We start from the raw sequence: 22440 nt of genomic DNA on the forward strand, positions 1-22440 counted from the left end.
ACACAAACCCAACCAATCAAAACTTGAGAGATGAAGGAGGATACCTCAAGGGAAGGAAAAAAACACCGGATCCATGAACAAATGCCACCGATCTGGAAGGATTTAAAGGAGGATTGAGTGAAGGAGACAATGGGGAAGAGGGCTTGAACTCGGGATGGCCAGTGAGGAGGAAGGAGAGGGGGGTGAGTGGTCAGTGGGGGCCCCACCAAGACCCCGCGACCACTTACCTATTCAGGCAAAAACGCCACGGTCCTTGGCGTGTGTGAAACGCCCGATGGTTTGGCGTTTCTAGCCACCACGTAAGCAGACGCCTCCACATTAGCCTGAAGGTGGGCCAGGCTAGAAACGCCACGAGCCATGACATGTCTAAAAAGAATTAAATCGTGAAATAATTTCTAAGAGAGGTCATTTTTGGTACTAAAGATTTATGAGCCTATTTGGTTCCAATAAGTCACCTGACTTATAAGTCAGGTGACTTAAAATCAGTGACTTATAAGTCACGCCTATTTGGTTGTCATCTAACTTATAAGTCACCTGACCACACCTTTCCACCTTGTTTTTTAATGTAAAGGTGACGGGACCCACGTAAAAGGGGGTGACTTGTAAATTTTAAGTTGGGGTGGAGCGAGTTATGACTTATAAGTTAGGGTGACTTAAAAGTTGGGTCTGTTTGACAAAATAAGTCATTTTTTATATTTTTCGACTTATAAGTTGATGACTTATTTGAAACCAAACATGGTCTATATAAGGTCATAAGAGTGATTTTGGCCCTAAAATCTTGCCACGACCTCATTTCTACCGCTCCACCTCACCACGAGCGGTGTTCCCAATTTTTTATTCTTCCCGCTCAAACAACCGCCTCGATCCATTTCCCGTTCCTCCTCCGAAGCCGTCCCCCAACCCACGCCGACGCGGCGCCATCGTCCATCCATGGCCGCCGCCGCGTCCTACTTCTCCGGCACGGCGCTGATGCCGTCGCAGCGCGCGGGGGCGCCCGACTACTCCGCCGCCGGTGCGGCCACCCCTTCCCCCTCCAAGGTTCGTCCCGCGACCCTCTCGTGGTACTAGCCCTTCCGCGCGCCGTCTCCGCCTCCCCCTAGCGCTAACTCCGTCCATCCGCGTGTCCTACGCAGGCGCGCAACTCCCGCTACTCCGGCTGCGTCCCCGCCACCGTCCTCCACATCTCCCGCTCCCTCGCCGCCGCCGCGGCGAACCACGGCGGTGGCGGTGGCGACCCCGTCTTCTCCATCGACGGCGTCGAGACCAGCAACGTGATTCCCCTTCGCGCCCTCAGAACGCACTTCATATCTGCTTGGCTTCGCCTAATTTTGTGTTCGTCTGGAAACCCCCAAACTCGTGCGCGCAGGTTAGGGTTTTGGGGAGGGTTGTGAGCATGTCGAGCAGGGAGACCGACGTGTCGTTCACGCTCGACGACGGCACCGGGAAGATCAATCTCGTGCGGTGGTGAGTTGCGATTTCTTTCACCCCTTCATGTTTCAACTTTCAACTAGATTCGGTACTGCTGATGTGGTGCGGTGTGGTTGACGATTTTCTGGTATTGTAGGATCAATGACGAGACAGATGCTCGAGAAGCGGCTTTCATCCAGTATGTGATGTGTGATACGCTCTGATATGTGTTCAATTTTAGCTTGTTGGAAGTGTTCTGATATCCTAGTATGTTTGTCCGGCTTGTGTTTATGAAGGCATGGAGTGTACGTCAGGGTTCATGTGAACATCATGGGGTTTCAAGCTCAGAAGCATGGATTTGCTCGATCTATCCGGTAAGGGAGCTGGATTCCTTTAGTGTTGATGTGCTGTGCTGGTACTCATCTATTTGTTGTACTAGAAAAGCTTTTGGTTGCTTCAGTTTTCTTATCTGAGCCATCTGACTGTTACTGATCTGGTTTGCAAAGTATTAAAATTAAAATCTGCAGCTGGGTTGTTTTCACAGTGCGATTCACTGGAACTTAACCTTTGTTTGGTTGTTCAAAATTGTGCTCTTGTTGTCTTCATTATTTGTCCACCTCCACACCAAGTTTTGTTTTGTTCTAAGATATTGACTGTTTCAAAGTTTATCTGTGGATGATATACTTAAATGCAGTTCTTGCAGAGGTTTTGTGACTATAGCATTTGAATGGAACAATGTCTTGTTTGTAATGTATTTATGGTTATTGTGAGTGCTGTGCCAATTAAACATCCTTTGAGGGGAAATGTGTGAGATACCGAGGATAAAGGTTTACATCCTGTGCTTTACTTATCTATGTATTAGTGCACATGTTGCTCTCTTTTAAAATCTTGATTGAAGATTTTCAATTCTCAGAATAGTTATCTCTGTGTCAGTTTGTTCTAACTAGGTCTCTTGTACATAACTTCATGGATGACTTTGTTTGAAAGTATCATTGTTAAGTTACCGTTGTTTGTGGAAGATAACACTAATTTTACCTTTGGTTCTCTATTTCGTAATTTCAGCTGTGCTTTGGCTAACATGTCCATGGAAAGTGAATCTCAATACTAAGGTTCACCAGTCATGTTATGTTATGGTTACTGAATGATGCATACTGTCAGTAATGTTGTTCTGATTATGTATCCAGTGGTTCTTCTGCGTCTTCTCCCTCTGAGATATTCCTTTTATAAAATGTGAAGTGTACTGCAATCTGAACTACTGGACATATCACACAAGCTGGAAACTGAACTAGTCGATACTTGATACCTGCTTTGCTGTCTGTCCTATATTTCCACTTTCCATGGTTAAAACCCCATGAAGTAACTGTTCTGTGGACAGCTCATGATTGTAATTTTTGTTTATGAATATCTGAGGAAATTATATCTTGTTAATTTTCTGTTCTGGGAGATCTTATGTTTCCACCGGTTATTGTTTACTAACACTTCTTACTTTATTCTAACTCTAATTCTATTAACCTTCTTATATTTCCAGCCCAGTTACCAATTTCAATGAAGTGGTGCTGCATTTCATCGAATGCATGCACGTGCACATGGAAAATACTCAGACGAAGGTACAGAAAGCAAATATTATATTTCAGTCAGTGTTCTAGTATTAATTTGGTATGAGAGACACCATTAATGATCATTCTGTTTCCGTTTTAAAGATGCAAGGGCAACTCCCTCCAGCAGTTCAAACAAACGCTTATACTCATGTGCCTTATTCTGGTGGAATGAGAGAACAGCAAGTCCATTTTACTCCTCAAGTAAACCAACGGCAACTCCCACCTGCAGTTCGAACAAATGCGTCTACTTATGGGCCTTTTACTGGTGGTGCGAGAGAACATCAAGTTCATTTTACTCCTCAAGTAAATCATGGACAATTTCCTCCTCCCAGAGTTCAAACTAATACATCTACTCATGGTCCTTTCTCCGGCGGAGTGAGAGACCATCAAGTTCAGCTTGCTCCTCGACCTCAAATAAACCAAGTACGGAATTTTATGACAATTCAGTTTCATGAATTCCTTGGTAATGGGAAAGCGTACTTGTCTATACTTTTGTTGGTATATTTGATATTAATTTTATTATCGTGAGCTGCCGATTATATACTTGAGATAGCCAATTATCTGGTCTCTTCTGTAGCCTCTTTCTTTAGCGCCTTCTGTTTTATGTACCAGCTTATATCCCTAACTTGCCTTGTCTGTAAGCCTCTTAACTGACTGTGAGATATTTTCTTGCGTAGTTTGCAGCTTACTCAGGCACTGGTGGACAACAGTATGATCTGCAAAGAATGGTTTTGGAAGTTCTGCAAGCACCTGATATCCTGTAAGTTTAGTTTCTCTGCCAGAAGTGGTAAAAGGTTGCATATCATTATGGAACTCTTAGCTTCTGTTGTAATGGTTTGCTTAGTTAGGTGTACGTATGTTCACATTTTCCAAATTCTAATCCTGACCAAAGGTTATAAGCTGGTTCCAGCCTTTCCTTTGTCACATTGTCAGTTTATTTTGTATATTTGTAGGTCTGGTGTCTAGAATTGACCTTTTCATGGTAACGGGGAATGATCAGAAAGAGTAAAAAGGCTTGTTATATTTTTTCCATTGCCTTTTAAGTCCAAGTTGTGCTGCTTCTGCTTGAGTAAAGAAAACTTGATTGGTCTGTTAAAGCGGTGCCAAGTTGTGCTACAGTAGACTAACGGTATTGATAACACAAATATATCATGGAATGGTTCGAAACTCCTAATCATGCATAGAAAAACAAGAGTGCTTACTACTCCTAGTTTTCTGTACAAGCAAATCATTTTTTTAACGTTCATTATTACTATGTACTCCCTCCGATCCCAAAATAAGTGTCTCAACTTTGTACTAGCTCTAGTACAAATTTATACTAAGCTCAAGACACTTATTTTGGGACGGAGGGAGTATTGCGCTCCTTAAAGAAAATTGTAGCCAGGTTATCGAGACGCACAATGGGTCTACCGATTGCATGATCCCTTTGTTTGAAGTGTTTCAATAAATAATTCAAGTGACAGGTTGAGCTGTGGCTGGATACTTCAGTGGTTTTGTTGTTTGAGGCATTCTGACACTTAATGGATCCCCGTGTAACTTTTCATGGCAATGAGTTCCACTTACACATTGCAGCATTGGGCATCCTTACCGCAATGTAGTATGCATCTGATGTCTTGCCTAAAAATCAGGAGCTCTTTTCTAATAATAGACCTGAAGCTGCTTCAACAACCAGGCTGATCCAGATCAGTATTGAATTGAAGAAAGTTTATTTAGGAGATATGTACTGACTGTTGCTTCCCGCAGACCCCTTGAAAATGGCGTACATGTTGATGAAGTGGCTAGAAGAACTGGAGCGCCAAAAACAAACATCATGTACTACCTCTAACTTTTTGTTTTTTCCAATTGCTGCTTGCATGATCTGAGTTTGACCTGTTTACAATTTTGCTGTACAGGGAGGTTATCAACTTACTTGCTGATACAGGGTTCGTCTGTTGGACCATTGATGACTATCATGTCAAGTCTGTGTGTAATGGTTGACCAACACAGTAATCTTCAGAACTAATCTAGTGAATGTGAGATCAGTTTGGCTATAGTTACTACTAATGATCTACTTGGAACACGATGTAAGTGCACTGTTGCAAACGTTCAGTGGTTTGACTCAGTCTTCCATTTGACAGTCGAGTAGGTGATACCAGTACCACCCCTTATATTGCTAAATACTCACGTTAGTACGTTGCTGTTTTACTGGGATATACTATGCAGTATGTTCATGCTTGTGTGCTTGCGTTATGTTATGTTACAACACTTTTCTAGTTTTTCCTGCTTATGTGACTGATCTTATCCTTCTGTTTACCTCTTCTTTAGCCTCTGCTGTTTCCAACTGATTTTATCCTTCTGTTTACCTCTTCTTTAGCCTCTGCTGTTTCCATGAGCATAGATTATATATGAGTACACTTCTGTTCGATCCCATAAACTTTTGCCTGGTAGTTTGCAGTTGAACTTGCTCCTCAAATGTACTATTCTGTCTTGTCCGATTCATTGCACCATGGAGATAAGAAACAACAGGGACTAAAAATAGGGGTTCGGTCTGACAATTAACACACCAATTTGTCAGGTCAACCACTATTGGTTTTACTGGTTAGGGTCCTGAGTTCGATGCATTGTCTTCTAGTTTAGCTTATCGTTTCTTTTAGGTTTTTCTTCCCAAAAGAAGTCTTATCTGCTTTGACCAATAATTGTGTACAAGAGCTCCTTCAGTTTGCCTACCCGATGTGCATTTCTCAGATGGTGTCTGCTGATCGTAGGCGTACACGTGCTATCCAAAAGCTAGTGTGTCAATAATTCTTAATCCTCCTATCCAACTAACACCAGTTTGCTAGTGCATGGATTAGTGTCCGAACCCTCTACGTGTTATCTTAACCCATCTGTAGTATACTTTTTCTGGAGGTCACCTATAATATTTCTTCATAGATTGAATATAGAGTATAGATGGAACAAGTCAATTACCTGGGTTAGGTATTCTGTGCTTCATGCTCTGCTATGTTTTGATGTTTGTTGGGTCCATAAGGTCTTGTTCTCCTGTCATTTCTTTCCTGTTTTATTATCAAAGGCAAATCGTTTCCTCCATTTTCTCGTCAGATGTTGATGTGCAGCTGTACATGCCTTCTTGCTCGACATGCTAAACCCCATTAAGTAGGCGAAAAATAGAACATGGCAGGTTTTAATCTTAAATTCAGTGAGTTGTATTTTATGCATTACTCTCGTTTGTCACATATTTGCTGAATTAATAAATATAGGACCAGCAACTAACTGGGCATGCTTATCTGGATTTTTGGTGATGATAGACAAAGACAATACTGGTCTATATTTTAATGGGATCCCTATTTTAATTCACGCCGGGAACATCTATAAATTCGCCTTAATGGCCTGCATTATCAACGTGTGGTCCTTGCAGTCAGTGTCTACCTTTCTGGAATCTGGCATTGTCAAACTACTTGCACTTCAGGAGAATGGAACGATACATCAAAAATAAAGAGTTGCGCATTTGATCATCTGTTAGCTCATTTCATTATGAGATGTCGGCACGCAAAATTAGGTAAATGAAAAGTATTTTCCTTGGCACGAAACGCTAAATTGCCCAGCAATTTCATCTACATTTACGCAAAGCATATGTCGCATTCTTTCGTTCTCGTCAGGCATTTTTGCTGGTGGCCTGTCCGCAGCCATCAACCATCGTCAGTTCTTGTCACGCATTTAGTTGGTGCGGCCGTGAACATCGATCATACGCTTTGCATGATGTGATGATTCCCGCAAACTAATCTTTCTTCTTCGTAAGATCGTGTCAAGAAAGAGATGGGCGGATTGATCGTGTCAATGCAGTGTTTGCCAGTGAACGTTTTTCGTGTTTCTGGTGATTAATTAGATTAGAAGAAAAACGGTTGCTGTTTTCTCGCGCCGTGCGTCTCCAGATCGCTACCTGCGCGCACGGGCCAGCCTTACATTAGCCCACTGCCCAGTGCCCACGGTAGGTTTGACTCTGCTCTACTGAACACGCCCCGCTGAATCCTTCCCGGAGAGAAGCGAGCAGGTGTGTAGTCAGATTAGGTCGGACTCCGCACGCCTGGATCAGGATTGGCCATGTAGCTGCTCGTCCTTGCTATGATTGGCCTTGGGTCACCTAATCAAAGGCCAATGAGAGGTGGGGTTTTGGCGACATTTTTTTGTGTGTGTTCCCCTTGAGATTCTTTTCGTGAGCAAATCCCTCCCTCGGTCAGTGGCAACAGGTGTAGAAAGAAACCTTAGTATTCTGTCAGACGAGAGTTCAGAGCTCAGTCCAGAATGGTTCTGGCGGAGCACCAAAACCAAGCACCGCACCGACCGAAAGGTGCCGTCCGGTTTGGGTGGACGCCACTACTATTCCTGAATAAACCCTACTATTATACCACCTGGCCAGTATTTAGGAGTGAGGAGCACGCACGCACGCACCAATGATCCGGTGACAGTGCGTGCAGCTACAGGCCAACGCGACTGTATCCCACTTTAGTACTCCCCTTTTCAGCACAGGTTGCTTTCAGTTTTTAATAAAAGAAAGAGAAGGAAGAGGTTGCTTGTCAACCAACCTCGCGTCGATACATGTTACTGATAAGCAAGTTGTCGCAGAAGACGAACACCTTGCATGGGAAGCTGCCCGAGGAGAGAAGAGAACACCTGCTGCACTTGCCCACACTCACGGCCACATGATCGACCGGTCCCTGTTCCCCTCGCCTTTTATGAGGAGCATGCCGCTCCATTCCGGGGTCCGTCCAAGAGGTGTGCAAGGAGCCAGGGCAGGGGCACAGCTCAACCTGTCCCGAACCGCCATGCCACGGCGCTGCACCGCGTGTCGTGGCCACGAATGCGCTACCAGAGTAGAGTATACTGAAAGCGGCACGCACACCTGGCAACAACGAACCAACTGCATGCGTCCATACAACTGGAATCCAAGTACCCAACCCAACCCAACCGGAGCAGCCAGGTACCACTCTTGGTAGGGCAGGCAGGTCGGTCGGTCGGTCTCTTTCCCTGAACCATGCCCGACAAAACCCTCGGTCTGCTTTGCATTACGCATTGCACGCGAGCACCACCATCTTTCCCGTCCGTGTCGTGGTCAGCATACGGGGGTGGTTTTTACTTGCCTCTCACAGATAACCTTTGTATTCACAACCTCGACAACGAACGGGGCAGGTGGGAAGGAGCAAAATTCTCAGCAAGCATCACGGTCGCCTCACGCAATCTTAGCCCGTGCTAAGCGCTCGAGGCCGAGGACGTTGACAAAGGGGACGGCGTGCCGGATTCCTCCTCGTCGTCGTCGAGGTCGTCGAAGCCCCACATTTCCTCCCCCTCGTCGTCCCCGGCCGCCGGCTCCGGCATCGCCCACCGCTCCTCCGTGATCTCCGCGCCCTCCAGCAGGTCCAGGACCTGTTCGTTGCAATGCATGCCACCACGATCAGATTGTTCGTCGCATACATTTTCAACTTGTCAACGTTGCTTTTACCCGCAAATTAAGCTTACCTCTGTCATGGACGGCCTCCACGTCGCCGACGCGCGGACGCACAGCGACGCCACGAACACCAGCCGCCGGGCCTGCTCGGCGTCGTAGCCGCCATTGCCGCCGGCGAGGATCCTCGGGTCCAGCAGCGCCTCCGTCTTGCCCTCGCTCAGCAGGGGCCTCGCCTGCACTCGCATTGTTTGGACAAGATTAATTAATTAATTAACGAACGTGCGCTGCCGTGGAACGGAGGCTGGTACAACGGCCTAGGGCCAAAAATGTTTGGTCGGTCGGTTGGGTGCCCACCCAGCCGAGGAGGCTCCTGTGGGTGCCGTCCACCGGCTTGCGGCCGGCCATGAGCTCCAGCAGGAAGACGCCGAAGGCGAACACGTCCGTCTTCTCGTCCACGATGCCGCGCGTGTAGTACTCGGGCGCCAGGCACCCGAAGGTGCCCTCGATCGGCGCGATCGCCCGGTGCGTCCACTCCGTCGGCAGCCACTTGGCCAGCCCGAAGTCGGAGATCTGTTGTTACATGCGTCAGGGCTGCCGGAGCAGAGCGGAGGATCGATCGATCGACGATGGAGATGCCGCGGCTGAGTGACTGACCTGGGGCTGGAAGTCGTCGGTGAGCAGCACGTTGGAGGCCTTGATGTCCCGGTGGATGATCCGCCGCCGGCAGCCCTTGTGCAGGTACTCCAGCCCCCTCGCCGTGCCCACCGCCACGCCGTACCGCGCCTCCCACCCCATCGCCGGCGCCCCCTCCTCGCCGCCTGAGCATGCATTCATTCATCAATCAATCGACCCACGGTTCATTCAAGAAACATTGTTGGCATTAATGGCCGTGGTGCGTGCGGCGTCCGTTACGGGCGTGACGTACCGTGGAGGTTGGCGGAGACGGAGCCGCGGGCGGAGAAGGCGAAGACGAGGTAGAGGTCGCGGTCGACGCAGCATCCCAGGAGCGGGCACACGTTGGGGTGCCGGGCGTGGCCGACGGTGCCGAGCTCCGCCAGGAAGTCCCGCTCCCGGCGCTCGCAGGCGGACGCGCCCAGGAGCCGCTTCACCGCCACGGCCCGCCCGTCCGCCAGCTCGCCGCGGTACACCTCCGACGACCCGCCCCGGCCCACCAGGTTGGCCGCGCGGAAGCCGCCCGTGGCGCGCCGGACCTCCTCGTACGAGAAGCACTCCCACTCGGGCCTCCGCTCCGGCGGCGGCGGCGACGCTGCCTCCGTCTGCGCGCTGGCGTGCTCTACGTCGGGGGGCGCGTGGACGCGCTTCGCGCGGTGCGGCGAGAGGGAGAGCAGCAGCCTCTTGAAGCTGCCGCTGCCACGCAGGTACAGCGGCTTCATCGGTCGGCGGGCCTCTCCGGGGCAATGCGCCAACGCCGTCGTGCGGCTTCTTGGCTGAGCGGCGCGCGGGCGATCGACGAGGGCGAGCTCTGGTCTCGGGTGAAGAGGGATCGGAAGGAAGTGGAGGGAGGCGAAGTGGTGTAGGAAGTGGCTAGGGATCGGGCATTGATGCGTCAGAGTGCTACGTAACGCCGCGCGCGTCGTGGGCACAAGATCGCGACCGGGCGGGGCCGTGGGGCGTTTGGGTCCCGCTCCGGCCCGCGCCCGTACCGTACGTGGACCGGTGGACGCGACCCTCCATGCACCGCGCCGTTGCAGGCAGCCCAGCCACACCACCAGCAGCGGCGGCAGCAGCAGTGACACCTGAGCGTGGCTGTGGAACGAGTCTACCCAGGCCTAGGCGGGCGGGTGAAACGGAACGGGAGGGCAAGGCAGGCAGTTGCTTAGGGAGAAGGGAAGGAAGCGTTGCGTCCGCAGCAGGGGAAGGGAAGGGACTCTGCTTTCTGCTTCCTCTCTCTGTGACTGCCGCCGCGGTAGCTGCCGTTTCGCCACCGGCTCCAGTGCGCAAACGCACGCACGGTACGAGCCGCCAGCTCGTCTTACCGCCGCGACGTCCGCGTTGAGGCCGGCGACAAATGGGCATCCAGCCTCGGCCAAAAGATGGAGTGGAAAACGACGCGGTTGATGTTGAGCGCTTGTGCTAGCTGCATCCCTTTGTCAAAGTGCGTCCTTGTCGATCGCCCGTACGTGCTGCTGCGCCGTCGCAACCAAGAAAAGGTTGGCGCGCGTCTGCATGTCTTTTTTTCGAGTTTTAACTTCTAAGGCAGTTTTTTTAGGCAATTTTTTGGTGTGTGGCTGGACTTCGTTGCCCTGAGCCGCATGCGTGCCTGGGCCGGCCCATCTTGCTCGAGGCAGGACTGACGGTGCCTGGGCCCATGGTTTAAATGGGCCAGCGTCAACCGTTCGCTTGAAAGACTTGAATTTTTTTTTGTGTGTGTGGTATATTTTTTGAATCATGTAGGAGAAAAGTGCACATGCCGTATTACTAAGCGGAAAAAACTATAGTGCAAATATTGAGGAACTGGCAGGTTTTGCTGCCCATATATTAAGGCGGAGAAAATGAAACAAGATGCAAACAGTTACAAGACCAAGGTAAGTGGTGGACATGTACCCCTTGCCTGAAAAAGGAAAAAAAAATATACAATGTAATCCGGTTCAGAACATTTACAATACAGTTTAGAACGACCTTGCGGAACCACAAAACTCTTTGGAAAAAACTTGAAAAGAGGGACCAACAACAACTATAAAGAGGCTAATACAACATATAGGCTACTGAAACGTGCGACAGCTCACTCAAGCGGTCAAGCCAAAAGTAAAAAAAAAAACTACAGCGGCTGATAATAACTCCAATTATAGAAAGAGGGGTTACATGGGTCAAACAACCCAAGCTAGCCATCGCCCATAAGTTAGCATCAGCTTATATCTGATCAAAATATAAGGTACATTCGGTTGACCATATCGTCGAAAAGCCTTTCGTTCCTTTCTCTTCATATGCTCCACGAGACCATGGAATTCTTTTTTTTTTCTCATGTCCTCATGCATCACGCTTAATGCCATATGGCACCAAGTGATCAGGGTTGAGTCAGTGAGAGGGACGACCTCTTGCAATCCAACCTGCTGTAGTGCTTAACTCCAAAGTCAAAATTTCCTTCATATTTATGCGTGGCTAGCCAGGCCAAGGCTCAGGGCTTCACGGCCACTGGCGTGTGGGTCCTCGTGCTGGTGCATGGATTTGCCGGCAATGAGTTTCACTCAGCTGACTGGTACGTGCATACTCTTTTTGCCTGGCAAGTGGGCCTGCTGGATGGCAGCGGACTGACCGCAGCGGGGGTTGATGAATGGTGGGTGTGCGTTTCTCTACTACTATAGTACACAAATTTTCAAACTTGGATAAGCCACCCACAGTGATGCAGAAGCATTTGTTAGCCGTTGATCTCTTCCACCGGGTGAATCGCTGCCATTTATCAATGTTGGCCCCAAGTGATCCAACGGTCATGGTTCGTTGGATTCGCTTCATACATTCGCGCGCCAAAACGAGATTGGGTAGATCTTTCTAGAGTTAACCGCACTTGGCATCTGACCAGACTCAGCTTGGTGGAGAACTTTCACGTGAGGACTGAGGACCTAGCTTTATTGTAGTGAACTGGCTCTGTTAGATAAGGACATACTCCAGTGTAGACTAGAAACATCTAAACAAGTGTGTATGTAGAGGCTGGCAGCCTATATTACTGTCGACTGTAGTAGAAATTTGCTCCTCACATGAGTACAGTGGAATGCATGCACGGAAGCATATTTTATTTTTCTCAAAGAATTATTCCTTCCGTCCAAAAATACTTGTCATCAAAATGGATAAAAACGGATGTATCTACAAATTAAATACGTCTATATACATCTCCGTTTATCCATTTTGATGACAAGTATTTCCGGACGGAGGGAGTAGTAATATTGTTGTACGTTGAGAAATATGCAAACAACAAGTAGAAAATTTAGATTTGGATTTTCTTTTCTTTTTCCTAATGGGTGTTAAGTTATTTATAATGTTGTGCGCTGGAGAACACAAAGATGAAATAGAATTAATAAGAAAATGCTGACTTGAAGGTTTGGAAAGGTGAAAATTATAACATCACACTAATTTTATATGTATTTCAAGTTTGAATTTGAAGAAACCAAAATATTTAACAAACACATCAATATTATATTACTTTTAAAATAAAAGTATATGTTTTTTCTGATGCATTCTTCATATAGAAATTTGTTGTGCTACCGTGATTTGATACGAACAGTAAAAAAATCCATGAGTTCCTACCACAAAACACAAATATATTATTGAAAATTACATTATAATTTCATTACAACATACTGTAGAATATTTACTTTTACTTTAAAATGATTAAGTACTATGATCACACATAATAGTCTAACGTGCAAAGCACGTACAAATTACCAGTAGGATATAGTATATTGGAAGATAGAGAGCAGTCTGTATGTACACATGGATGAGCGAGTACAATGACACTGGTCATAATCAAATTTGACTCATCAGCAGCTGCTGAAAAAGAAGAGGAAAAAAGGACAAAGAACATGCACACATGCATACACTTGCATGTCTATGGTACTATACACTGTAGATAAACCTCACAACTTGCAAGAAATTAATAGATGGAGTCACTAGCTAACGATGCAAGTTGTAATATTTTTCCCTTTTCTAACACCCTCATGTAAGATTAGGAAATTATTTTTATGATGGATTAGTGGTGCAGTATACACTGCAAGCTAGCTAGTGATTCTTAGGATCAGTTTGTGTGGCTGGGCATATTTTTGAAGAGAATTCGGCTATGTTTCAACAGGAACTGCACAGCCTCGTCCTTTTGGTGGTTGTGCTCTTCTAATTTTTCTCGTATGGATCGGGTACAACACAGTAGCTAGCCCGCCAGCAAGTAGCTATGGGCTGGCCAAGCCAATTTTTTTATACTATTTCATGTAAAATTACTCACAATTTTTAAAAATTCAAATTTATATAATTTTTAAATATAAAAAATATTCAATTTTTAAAACATGTTGAAAATATATAATATATACCATGATTTTTAAAACTTATGTCATAAATTAATTTTGAAAACAACGTGTGGGTGCGTGCCACAGGCGGAACAGGGTTTGCCCTAAGTTGGTTGTTCGGTGGTCATTGGTTATTCCTAGTTTGTTTGATTGTTGCAGTCCTTTTTATTCTTTTTTTTAACACGGTACAATCGAAGTCGCTACATACACAAGCATACACTTACTCCTATGAACGCACACACACACACATCCTACTCTTATGAGCACCTCCAAGAGAGTGAGCCGCATCGTAGTCGAAATAATGCGAGCACCAATGTCAAGTCTAAGACTTGAACTCTTGGGCTGAGGATATCACTATTCTCCTAACCATCTAACCACAGATTGGTTCGCGCAGTTCCCTCTATTCAGAGGAGAGGTGTTATATGCACTTGGTTGAAAAAAAGTTAGACCAACTCAACCATCATCACCGATGCAAAGGAACTCACCATCTAAAATCGTATACATCGCATACACATTGCTTGAATGTAGCCATGCACAACGGGGCACACACTTCATCTGGTGCCATATTTATGTATGAGAGACCGTTTTATCTTTTATTTTTGCGAGGGGAGAGACTATTTTATTTGTACACGCATGCTCCTGACGATAGCCAGTTCACCATTCCCTCAAATTTTGGTTTGTGAAAATGTCAGGTACTAACCTAGACTGCAATTCTTAGCATTAAACTTACAGACCACAGTACAGTGTGACATCCACATTGTGCAAACCATCTTTATTCAACTCATATAATGTCTGATCGAACTAAACATGAATAGAAATGAACTAAAAAAGGTCAGGTGCAAAAGGAACATAGCAGTTGGATGTTCCAAGGATTCAGCTCAACGACGCAGCTGGATGTTCCAAGGTGCTTTGTTGTGCAACAATTCGTCGATGATGAACGGACCCTCCCACGACGACTTGAGTTTGTGGTATGTCTTGTCTTGAATGAGATGTAAGACAAGGTCGCCAATGTTGAACCTCGATGGTTTCTGAAACTAATTGCCACAACCCGATTACTAACGCCTCCTATTCCCATTGGTCGACCCATAAGACTCTTTGGCCTTTCTCATGTATCATCTATTTTTACATGTGTGACGCGTACTTGATGGACTAACCTAGTTTTGCAAAACAAGTTAAAAGAAAGTGAAACAATTGCACGATGTTATCTATTCCCGTCAAAACAAAGGGGCCTATATAATGGGGGGAGGGTGATTAATATTCACATAGGTGATGGTTGGTGAAGCACTTATTTTTCTTATTTATATGTTATGAGTTCCCCTTAAGTGACAATAGGTTTGTCATTAAATAATGTTGGGTGAAAACATTACAAAATCATGTGATGATGTGGTAAATGGCTAACATGCTACATACTACACCCTACAATGTAACTACATGTACGACTGAAGATTGATTGGACCCAGCTACGTGCAAAACAAGAAGTAAATACATTACCAGCAATTGGGCCAATCCCTAGCAACCGATCGAACGAGTATACAACCATTTGATGGAATGTTTGGATCACTTAGATAAATAGTGACAATCTGAGCCCTCTCTTATCTGCCTTCTTTTCGTCAGGGCTCTCACCCGACCAGATTTGTTTCTAAAAACATTTGCTCTTGTAACCTTTTTTAACAAAGAAGGAGACCCGAATCAGCTTTTCTTGTTCAAGGCTCCTCACCAGAAATGTCATAATAGATATAAGAGAGGTATGGCGCTTTGGTCAATTCCTCTTTGGCATGGCTAGTTCAATAGCCAAAGTTGCTCTACTAAAAGGAAGCGGGATTCAAGGATGTAATTATAGTTTTATTTTTCCCTACCCTTCAAATTTTGCCATCTCTCATTTGTACAAACAAGACGACCTATATTCTCGATGCTAGTTATGTTGATCACCGCACAATACTCCATGAACAAGTGACAAATGTTTTCCCGGGTGTGCCATATAAAACACATCGCTCGTTATGGGAAGACCATGTTTAGCAGGTGACCAGCTGTCTAAATCCTCTCATGAGTGACCAACCATAGATTTTTTTGTATCCAAGTGGAGCCCAAGACAACTAGATCACCTTTGTTGCGGGGTTAATGATCGAAGTGTTAAAATATGATGTGTAAACTGACTTTGTCGATAAGACATCCTTGGATTCCTACTTTCATGTCAAAACATCATTGTCCTTAGGATTTAGGTGGATCTTAGACAGAGAATTCCAGAGTTTAAGCACTTGCAAAAAAACCCGGATATTTCACCAATCCTAATGTGGTTTGGTAAAACTTGAAATTGCAAGGATGGCTAGCAATGGTCACTAATTGTTTCATTGTTTTTTGAAGCAATCACACCGCCAAAGGTTCTAGTTTCGGCAATGACAAAGATAAAGATCATGCATCCTAACTGCCCGACATAGTGACCATTACAATGTACGGTAGATGAACACGTCAAGGAAAGTTGGCTGCTAGTTTAAACCTCCACATATCAACTTTCATTGAAAAGATAAACACACCATGATATTGACGAAACAACTTCTAGTATAGATGGGCAAATCTCTAGTTTCGATGCTTGGGAGGTTGTTTTGTTTGGTATTAAAATTGGAAGGTAAACCAATCTAAGAAACAAGTTTCATGAAGTGTAGTTGATTTTCCTGTAAAAAGAGTAAAGTTGATTTTTGGTGTAGTTAACAGGAAAGCAAATAAACCAGACACGAACCCCATGTTCTAAGTTCTAGTCACAAGTTCAAAGTTCTAACCCAAAGAGTCAAATAATCCTAATTATCAACAAATTGAACTCTAACACATTCCTTTTATTTAATTCCTAACTCACTTACTCCTTCTAGTCCATATTAATTGCCGCTGATTTTATACAAAATTAGCGACAATTAATATGGATCGGAGGGAGTACTAAACTTAACTCCCAATAATCCATGTGCATTGAGATTCTCGTAACTAGTCATATCCCTAAGACTACCCACAGTGGGAGTAAACATAGGTAGTAACATCACACATATCTAGATAAAATAGATGATGTGGCAAGCAATAAATGAAGAAAGAGAGGAAAATAGTAACATAGCTAGTTACTAGTAGTATGAGTAAGACTAGCCACAATGGAGAGTAACATACTATAGTAACATACATATATTCCTATACTATGTTACTACATTCATAGTGGGTAGTAACATAAGCGTGGTAACATGCAAAGCTTCATTTATTAGGTTATAGACTCATATTGCATTGGGACATGTGATGTTACAATAAGTAGTAACTAGCTAAGTTACTACAACTACCTCTCTCCTCATTAACTCATTGCCACATAAGTAAATTTGCTGAATTGACTCGATGTTATTGCTGAAGTTACTCTCACTGTGACTAGTCTAACACCACACATCTCAAGGCAAGATGAGTCTATAGCCTAATAAATGAAGTGTTGCATGTTACTACACATATGCCACTCCCCATTATAGAGGTAGTAATATAGATTAGTAACATATGCATGTTACTAGTCTTTGTTACTACGGAAGCGGTGTTTCTGCTCACGAGCACACATGAGCTCGGTATCTGGGCGGTTGAATTGGCTCTGGCGATGCGATGCATTTATGGCATGAGCCAGATACGCGAGCGCTAGAAAAAGGAGTGGGAGGTGGAAATACAAATGAGCTGTGGGCCAGGGAAGACGGAGGATACGTGGTGGTCGACGGCAGCTGGCCGAGCCGTGACTCAGGACGACATTCCTCTTCCTGATCCGTGGATCAGAAAAGTTACTTTCCGTTATCTGCATCGACGGAATGGCTGGTAAGTGGTGGGTTGGTGTGGTACAGTCGTCTTCTACCTCACCCTTCTGGATTTTGCAAGTAGAGAGAGAGCGCCGAGGCTGTGGAGAAGCGATTCAATCAGGGGGGCAAGATCTGCCAGTGGGCATGGAGTTCCTTATGCAACCGATTAAAAGGTACCAAAAGGTCTCCCTTGTTTTTCTTGTTCTTTCTAATCCCATGGAGTTCCTAATGCAAGCTTGGACCGATTTCTTGTCAGATTTATGGTGCCTGAGGAGGTTAATGATTGTGAAATCCCTATGGAGCCCCTCCATTATCCTGTGGCGGCACGGAGCAGAATCAACCCCCATTCGATGGGAAGATTTGTGCGGTAGAGGCAGCCGCTAGAGATCAGAGGGAGGATTCCCCACAGGCCTCGGCACAGTCGGCAGGAAAGATGGATCCAAGAACTTCAGGATGGGCACACAGGTATGTTAGGAATCAAGATATTCAATCCAAAAAATTAGTAGTGCAAGTCGGATTCAGCAAGTGCAGACATATGTGATTGACTGCTAATAATCAGAGTACAGACTAGGATGAATAGCAGCCAAGTGTGACGAATGAGGGATTTAGTTAGGTGCAAACTGGAAATTGAAAGATTTTTTTCAGCAACATTGGTAGTGACTGTCAAAAGGGGATTTTTCTGTCGAAATTTGCAGCATTGGTCTGAAAGCGTGGAGATAAGAGTGAGTTTATTTCAGTTCCAAGTGCAATTTGGCGAGGAAATTGTGAGCAAATTCCGAACTTTGATTGTTAACAAAAACTAGATGAATATGAAAGAGATCTAAGGGTTTCATCATCTGTACATTTTCTCCGTGGAATGGGGATATGTGGCGTTGTACTCACATCAGCAGTTGCATGCTGATTGCAGGGTTAGAGTAGGTCCTTCGTCAGCAGCATGAATACCATATCCTAACCATGGTATGCATCGTTGTAGGAGTTTTTTGGGTCGATGGTGAATGTTCCCTTCACAAATGGGGCGCGGAAGAATCTATGTGGGAAAATTAGCCATGAGCAAAGCAGAGGACGATGTACGGAAGACGATGGAGGTTTTCGCGGATGTCGGTTCAAAAGATACACACTTCACCTATCGCTATGTTAACAAGGAGCATGATGTTCTTCCTCGCATCAACCTCTTTGATCAGGACAGTCTGTTAGAAGAATGATCAATATGGCTGCTGGCATCGGCAAGGATGTTACATCATACTCAAACTGCAAGGTATGGTTGTAAAAATATTGATAATCCAACTATTACTTTTATCTGAAGCCTTACATAATTCCATGCTACAGTTACACGATACTTTTATCTAAAGCCTTAGACAACCGCGAGACGAGCTCACAGGGCGAAAGTATATCTTCTGCCCTGGTTTCCAGACTAACCCATGCAACAGTGGTGTTGTTCCATACCGACCTGAAGCAAGTGTCTCTGAATTTTGATACATTCTTCAGTTCTGCATCTGGTCAAGAACTATCTAGGGTAGTTACCCCACACATGTACTAAAATACGTCTGCATTTAAACATAACGTGTTGCTAATACTTATTCATATGCTTTTGTAGGAATTCCCTTGTCCACAAAGTTCGTAGGTTTATACGAATATCAGGTGTTGCTCCAAAGGAACAGCTAGCCGGGAACACCCTTATGGATCATGAGTTGATGCCCATAATCCTATGCCGCTACTCCCAGATTGACATGGAATCAGACCTAGAACCCCCTACATCTCATCGAGGTACCCAATTGAACCTTTATTCTCGGTGAGGGAGCACCTACATAATATGGTATTGCGAGTCTGTACTCATCAGCCTGATGATAGGACACCGTGTTTCTGATTGCGAGCACACCTGTACTCTTTATCTGGGCGGTTGAGGTGCATATTGGGATGTGGTGCATTAAATGCTGGCATTAGATAGAAGTGCTTCCGTAAATAAGGAAATGAAAGAATACACCTGGGTTGTGGGCCAGGATGTAAACGAGGAGACGACGTCGGCGAAGGGTTGCAGAATTAGTCAAGTTAAAGCATGTAGGGTTGTGGAATTAGTCAAACCAAATTGGAAATCTGACAATTAGTGTGAGTGTTGTTACCCTGAACCCATCTTAAAGGACTTAATTTTGTTTGGAAAGATACTAACAACCAGCATTTGAGAGTATATATTCACTAATTCAGAAATATCACTATTGTTGCCTCTGCTTTATTTTTATTTTATTGCGATAGACAACCAAATTGGAAATCAACCCATTAGCGTGAGTGTTTTTCTTATACTGAACCCATCTTAAGGGACTTAATTTTGTTTGTAAAGATGCCAACACCCAGCAGTTCGTAGAATATATGCACTTATTCAGAAATTTCATTGTTGCAACTGCTTTATTTGGGGAGATACAAATTCAGTTGAAGGATCTGATATTATACACAGTAGTGATAAACTTCCGTTGGCTCTCCCAGGATCACAGAATACCACAAAACCAACACCAACATATAAACTCTTGCTGGAGAATTTTTTGGTGACAATGCTCTAGTAATTACTAATTAGGAATGGTCGAATAGATCAATCGATTTTCATGTTTGGTACAAGATTTTAACATGGTGTTTTGTGGAATAGAACGGTGTGTTTAAATACAACAAATAGAGTATCTTGAATTATCAATGTGTGATTTTAGTGCAAAGAGGTGACATTCTGTGTTTAATGTGACCTGAAAATGTGCCAATCAAACATGGATTACTAAACAGTTGGACAAATTAGTTGCTTAAATTTGCTTTAATTATATTTCTTTTTATTTTTGAAGAGCTCAGTAACACTTGCTACAAGACCATCAGTTCCTATCAAAGTGGCACATGGTGTGATGGGAGATCCTATATATGACATATGCATATTGAGTACATTTTCGAGAACCATGCCAGCTTACTTAGCAAGGTCTGAAAATAAGATAATGATCCAAAGTAAGTTAACACCAGGCGAACAAATTAAATATTATTATAGAACTCTGACCAATTTTTTTCTCTCTTAATGAGTGAAAGGAATGAATATTATCTAGCTAGCACAATGTTACCATAGCAGGAGGCACTTGTTGAGTCAGAGCACTATGACTGTATAGGGGAGGCCCAACTGGCAACGGGCAACGGGATGAGACGTCATGGTTGCACAAACAGAAGTCCAGGAGGAAGGACAGCCGCTGCAATGACGGCAGAGAAGCAGCGATAAGGAAAGGAGTTGGGCCACAAGCATGATAGATCGTCAGATGAGTGGTAGTGTCCTGCGACTAGTGCACAGTTCCGGAAGAGGTGGTGAAAAGGGAGAGAGAGGGAGGAATTTATCTTTCTGGATCCATGTGAGAGGCACTGGAGGCCGGGATGGTAATTCAAAACAATTGAAACCGGAACACAAATTAGCGAGGACAATTTATTCAGTTTTCAGTAAACTAATCTACTAAAATGATTAAAATCTATCACCATAATCAAGTACTGAAACTACGTTTGCTGCCTTTGGTCAGTTCAAAAACTTATTAGTTCAGCACTTCAGGTAAATGGCCATTTACTTTGATGTGATAAAGAGATATAAACACAATTATACTGTTCAGTAATTATACTCTCAACAGGTTGAGTTTGATTATTTTGGGTAGGTTGGTTATTGTTTGATTTGAAGGGGACCATTCGCATCTATACAGTGTCCATCCTGATTACGGTGCTTGAGGAGAAAATAGTTCCATAACAGCAGAGGGTAAAATACTACTTGCAGTGGGAATTTCTATGGGAATTTGTTTTCGTAGCTAATGCTGTCAGTGCCTATGTTGGATGGCTGGTGACTTTACGTCATCGACATGGAAGAAATGACCATGTTAGTGATGGACCCATGCGAGACATCTGAGCCTATTGAGGAGATGTGATATAAGCACGAGAACAATGCAAACCTCATCCTAGATGGCCTTCGGCATTGCATTCATGCAAACATTGCTGGGTGGCATGTGTCTGCTAAGGGCTGGACGATTAACTACAACGTGGGATTGCATTTTAATTGTGATATGTAAGGCATTTGATGCAATTCACATTTGCCAGCCTTGTTCGACGACCCAGATATGGACTAATACCTTTTTTTCGCAGCAAGGACAACTCTTCGTTCTGAATTACATCAGGGAAGTCGATCGGCTTTACCTAGAAAATCATCTCACACCGGTAAGCGCGTGGGTAAGGGGAGATGCACATTTCTCATGTCGCAGAAAGATTTTGCTCTATTAAAAAAATGTGCAGAACCGGCTACACTATCTCTGAAGCTCCATTTGCCCATGAGGTGATTTTGATGAGAGGAAACAGGGGTGTGCTGCCAGATTTCATGATCTTGGAAGTGCTGTTCTGAGAAGTTAAGAGGTGATAGCGAAGGTAGTTTGGTTCTTGAAGATGCAAGTCTAGATGACAACCCCTAGGTTATATTTTGACACTTCGGGCAGTTGTTAGCTGCCTTGCCAGATGCTGCTGTGGTAGTGCCTGGATTCCGATGTTTGTTCAGCACTAGATACACTCATGTAAATCAAGACCTATATTTTTGGTCTGGATGTGACCTGTTTAACTTCACCCCACATAGCTGGCGTGGAAGCTCTTGTGCTCACGGTGAACTTAAATTATGAGCGCTAAATGTACGAAGACATATCTTTAGGGCCTCTTTGATTCAAAGGATTTTCATAGGATTTTTTAAGGATTAGAATCCTTAGGAATTTTTCCTACGTTGGTCATTTGATTCGTAGGATTGAATACTATAGGATTCTTTCCTAAGGATTCACTTGTACTACATTTCACAAGAATTCTAACATCCACTTCAACCTCTTGGAAGAAATCCTTTGTTTTTTCCATGACACAATCAAACAAACTCAAATCCTATAGGGATCCAATGGACATGCCATTCCAATCCTACGTTTTTCCTATTCCTGTGTTTTTGCAATCCAATGAATCAAAGAGGCCCTTATATTATGGTTAAGACTTTAAGTTGAAGCTGTGGATGGTGAGGAGTTCGTATGCAGGATGAGAGTTTGTGTAGGATGGTGATGTTACAATTTGAATGATGTCCTTTCATTACCGTATATTTAACATCATAGCATGGCACGAGGGGTAGTTTTCTTCAAGATTGTGGTTATTTACTGAAGGAAATATGCCCTAGAGGCAATAATAATGTTATTATTTATTTCCTTATATCA

General features: G+C 44.5%; 2 protein-coding genes and 1 long non-coding RNA gene across 6 annotated transcripts; 2 read left to right on the forward strand and 1 right to left on the reverse strand.

The window, feature by feature from the left end:
* The first annotated feature begins 794 nt into the window (after positions 1-794).
* Positions 795-5257, forward strand: LOC123154004 (replication protein A 32 kDa subunit C). Its single transcript, XM_044572828.1, has 10 exons — positions 795-1038; positions 1134-1271; positions 1367-1464; positions 1565-1606; positions 1704-1781; positions 2936-3014; positions 3108-3428; positions 3683-3765; positions 4749-4817; positions 4898-5257. Exons 1-10 carry the CDS (start codon positions 931-933, stop codon positions 4980-4982), a joined length of 1101 nt encoding a protein of 366 aa, XP_044428763.1. The 5' UTR covers positions 795-930; the 3' UTR covers positions 4983-5257.
* Positions 5258-7502: 2245 nt separating this feature from the next.
* On the reverse strand, positions 7503-9982 carry LOC123154003 (probable receptor-like serine/threonine-protein kinase At5g57670). The gene is made up of 5 exons (XM_044572827.1): positions 9350-9982; positions 9079-9242; positions 8779-8994; positions 8496-8657; positions 7503-8402 (listed from the first exon to the last, which is right to left on the reverse strand). The coding sequence occupies exons 1-5, from the start codon at positions 9816-9818 to the stop codon at positions 8229-8231; spliced, it is 1185 nt and encodes a 394-aa protein (XP_044428762.1). The 5' UTR covers positions 9819-9982; the 3' UTR covers positions 7503-8228.
* A 7120-nt stretch (positions 9983-17102) lies between these two features.
* On the forward strand, positions 17103-21914 carry LOC123148794 (uncharacterized). Of its 4 annotated transcripts, none has more exons than XR_006474136.1 (6): positions 17103-17400; positions 17484-17692; positions 18201-18482; positions 18554-18740; positions 18822-21278; positions 21356-21914. It is a non-coding gene; the product is annotated as an uncharacterized lncRNA (long non-coding RNA). The 4 variants fall into 4 exon arrangements; XR_006474137.1 differs by having other exon boundaries at positions 18822-18991; XR_006474134.1 differs by having other exon boundaries at positions 18822-21914.
* Positions 21915-22440: the final 526 nt, after the last annotated feature.

The sequence above is a fragment of the Triticum aestivum genome, chromosome 7A (assembly GCF_018294505.1).
Source record: "Triticum aestivum cultivar Chinese Spring chromosome 7A, IWGSC CS RefSeq v2.1, whole genome shotgun sequence".
Lineage (NCBI taxonomy): Eukaryota > Viridiplantae > Streptophyta > Magnoliopsida > Poales > Poaceae > Triticum > Triticum aestivum.

Excerpts from the sequence above, each read along its gene's own strand:
- LOC123154004 (XM_044572828.1), top strand. The coding sequence starts at position 931 with ATGGCCGCCGCCGCGTCCTACTTCTCCGGCACGGCGCTGATGCCGTCG. Across the intron at positions 1,272-1,366 it reads ACGGCGTCGAGACCAGCAAC|GTTAGGGTTTTGGGGAGGGT; the intron begins GTGATTCCCCTT and ends TCGTGCGCGCAG. Across the intron at positions 1,607-1,703 it reads CGAGAAGCGGCTTTCATCCA|GCATGGAGTGTACGTCAGGG; the intron begins GTATGTGATGTG and ends GTGTTTATGAAG.
- LOC123154003 (XM_044572827.1), bottom strand. The coding sequence starts at position 9,818 with ATGAAGCCGCTGTACCTGCGTGGCAGCGGCAGCTTCAAGAGGCTGCTG. Across the intron at positions 9,243-9,349 it reads CGTCTCCGCCAACCTCCACG|GCGGCGAGGAGGGGGCGCCG; the intron begins GTACGTCACGCC and ends ATGCATGCTCAG. Across the intron at positions 8,995-9,078 it reads CCGACGACTTCCAGCCCCAG|ATCTCCGACTTCGGGCTGGC; the intron begins GTCAGTCACTCA and ends ATGTAACAACAG.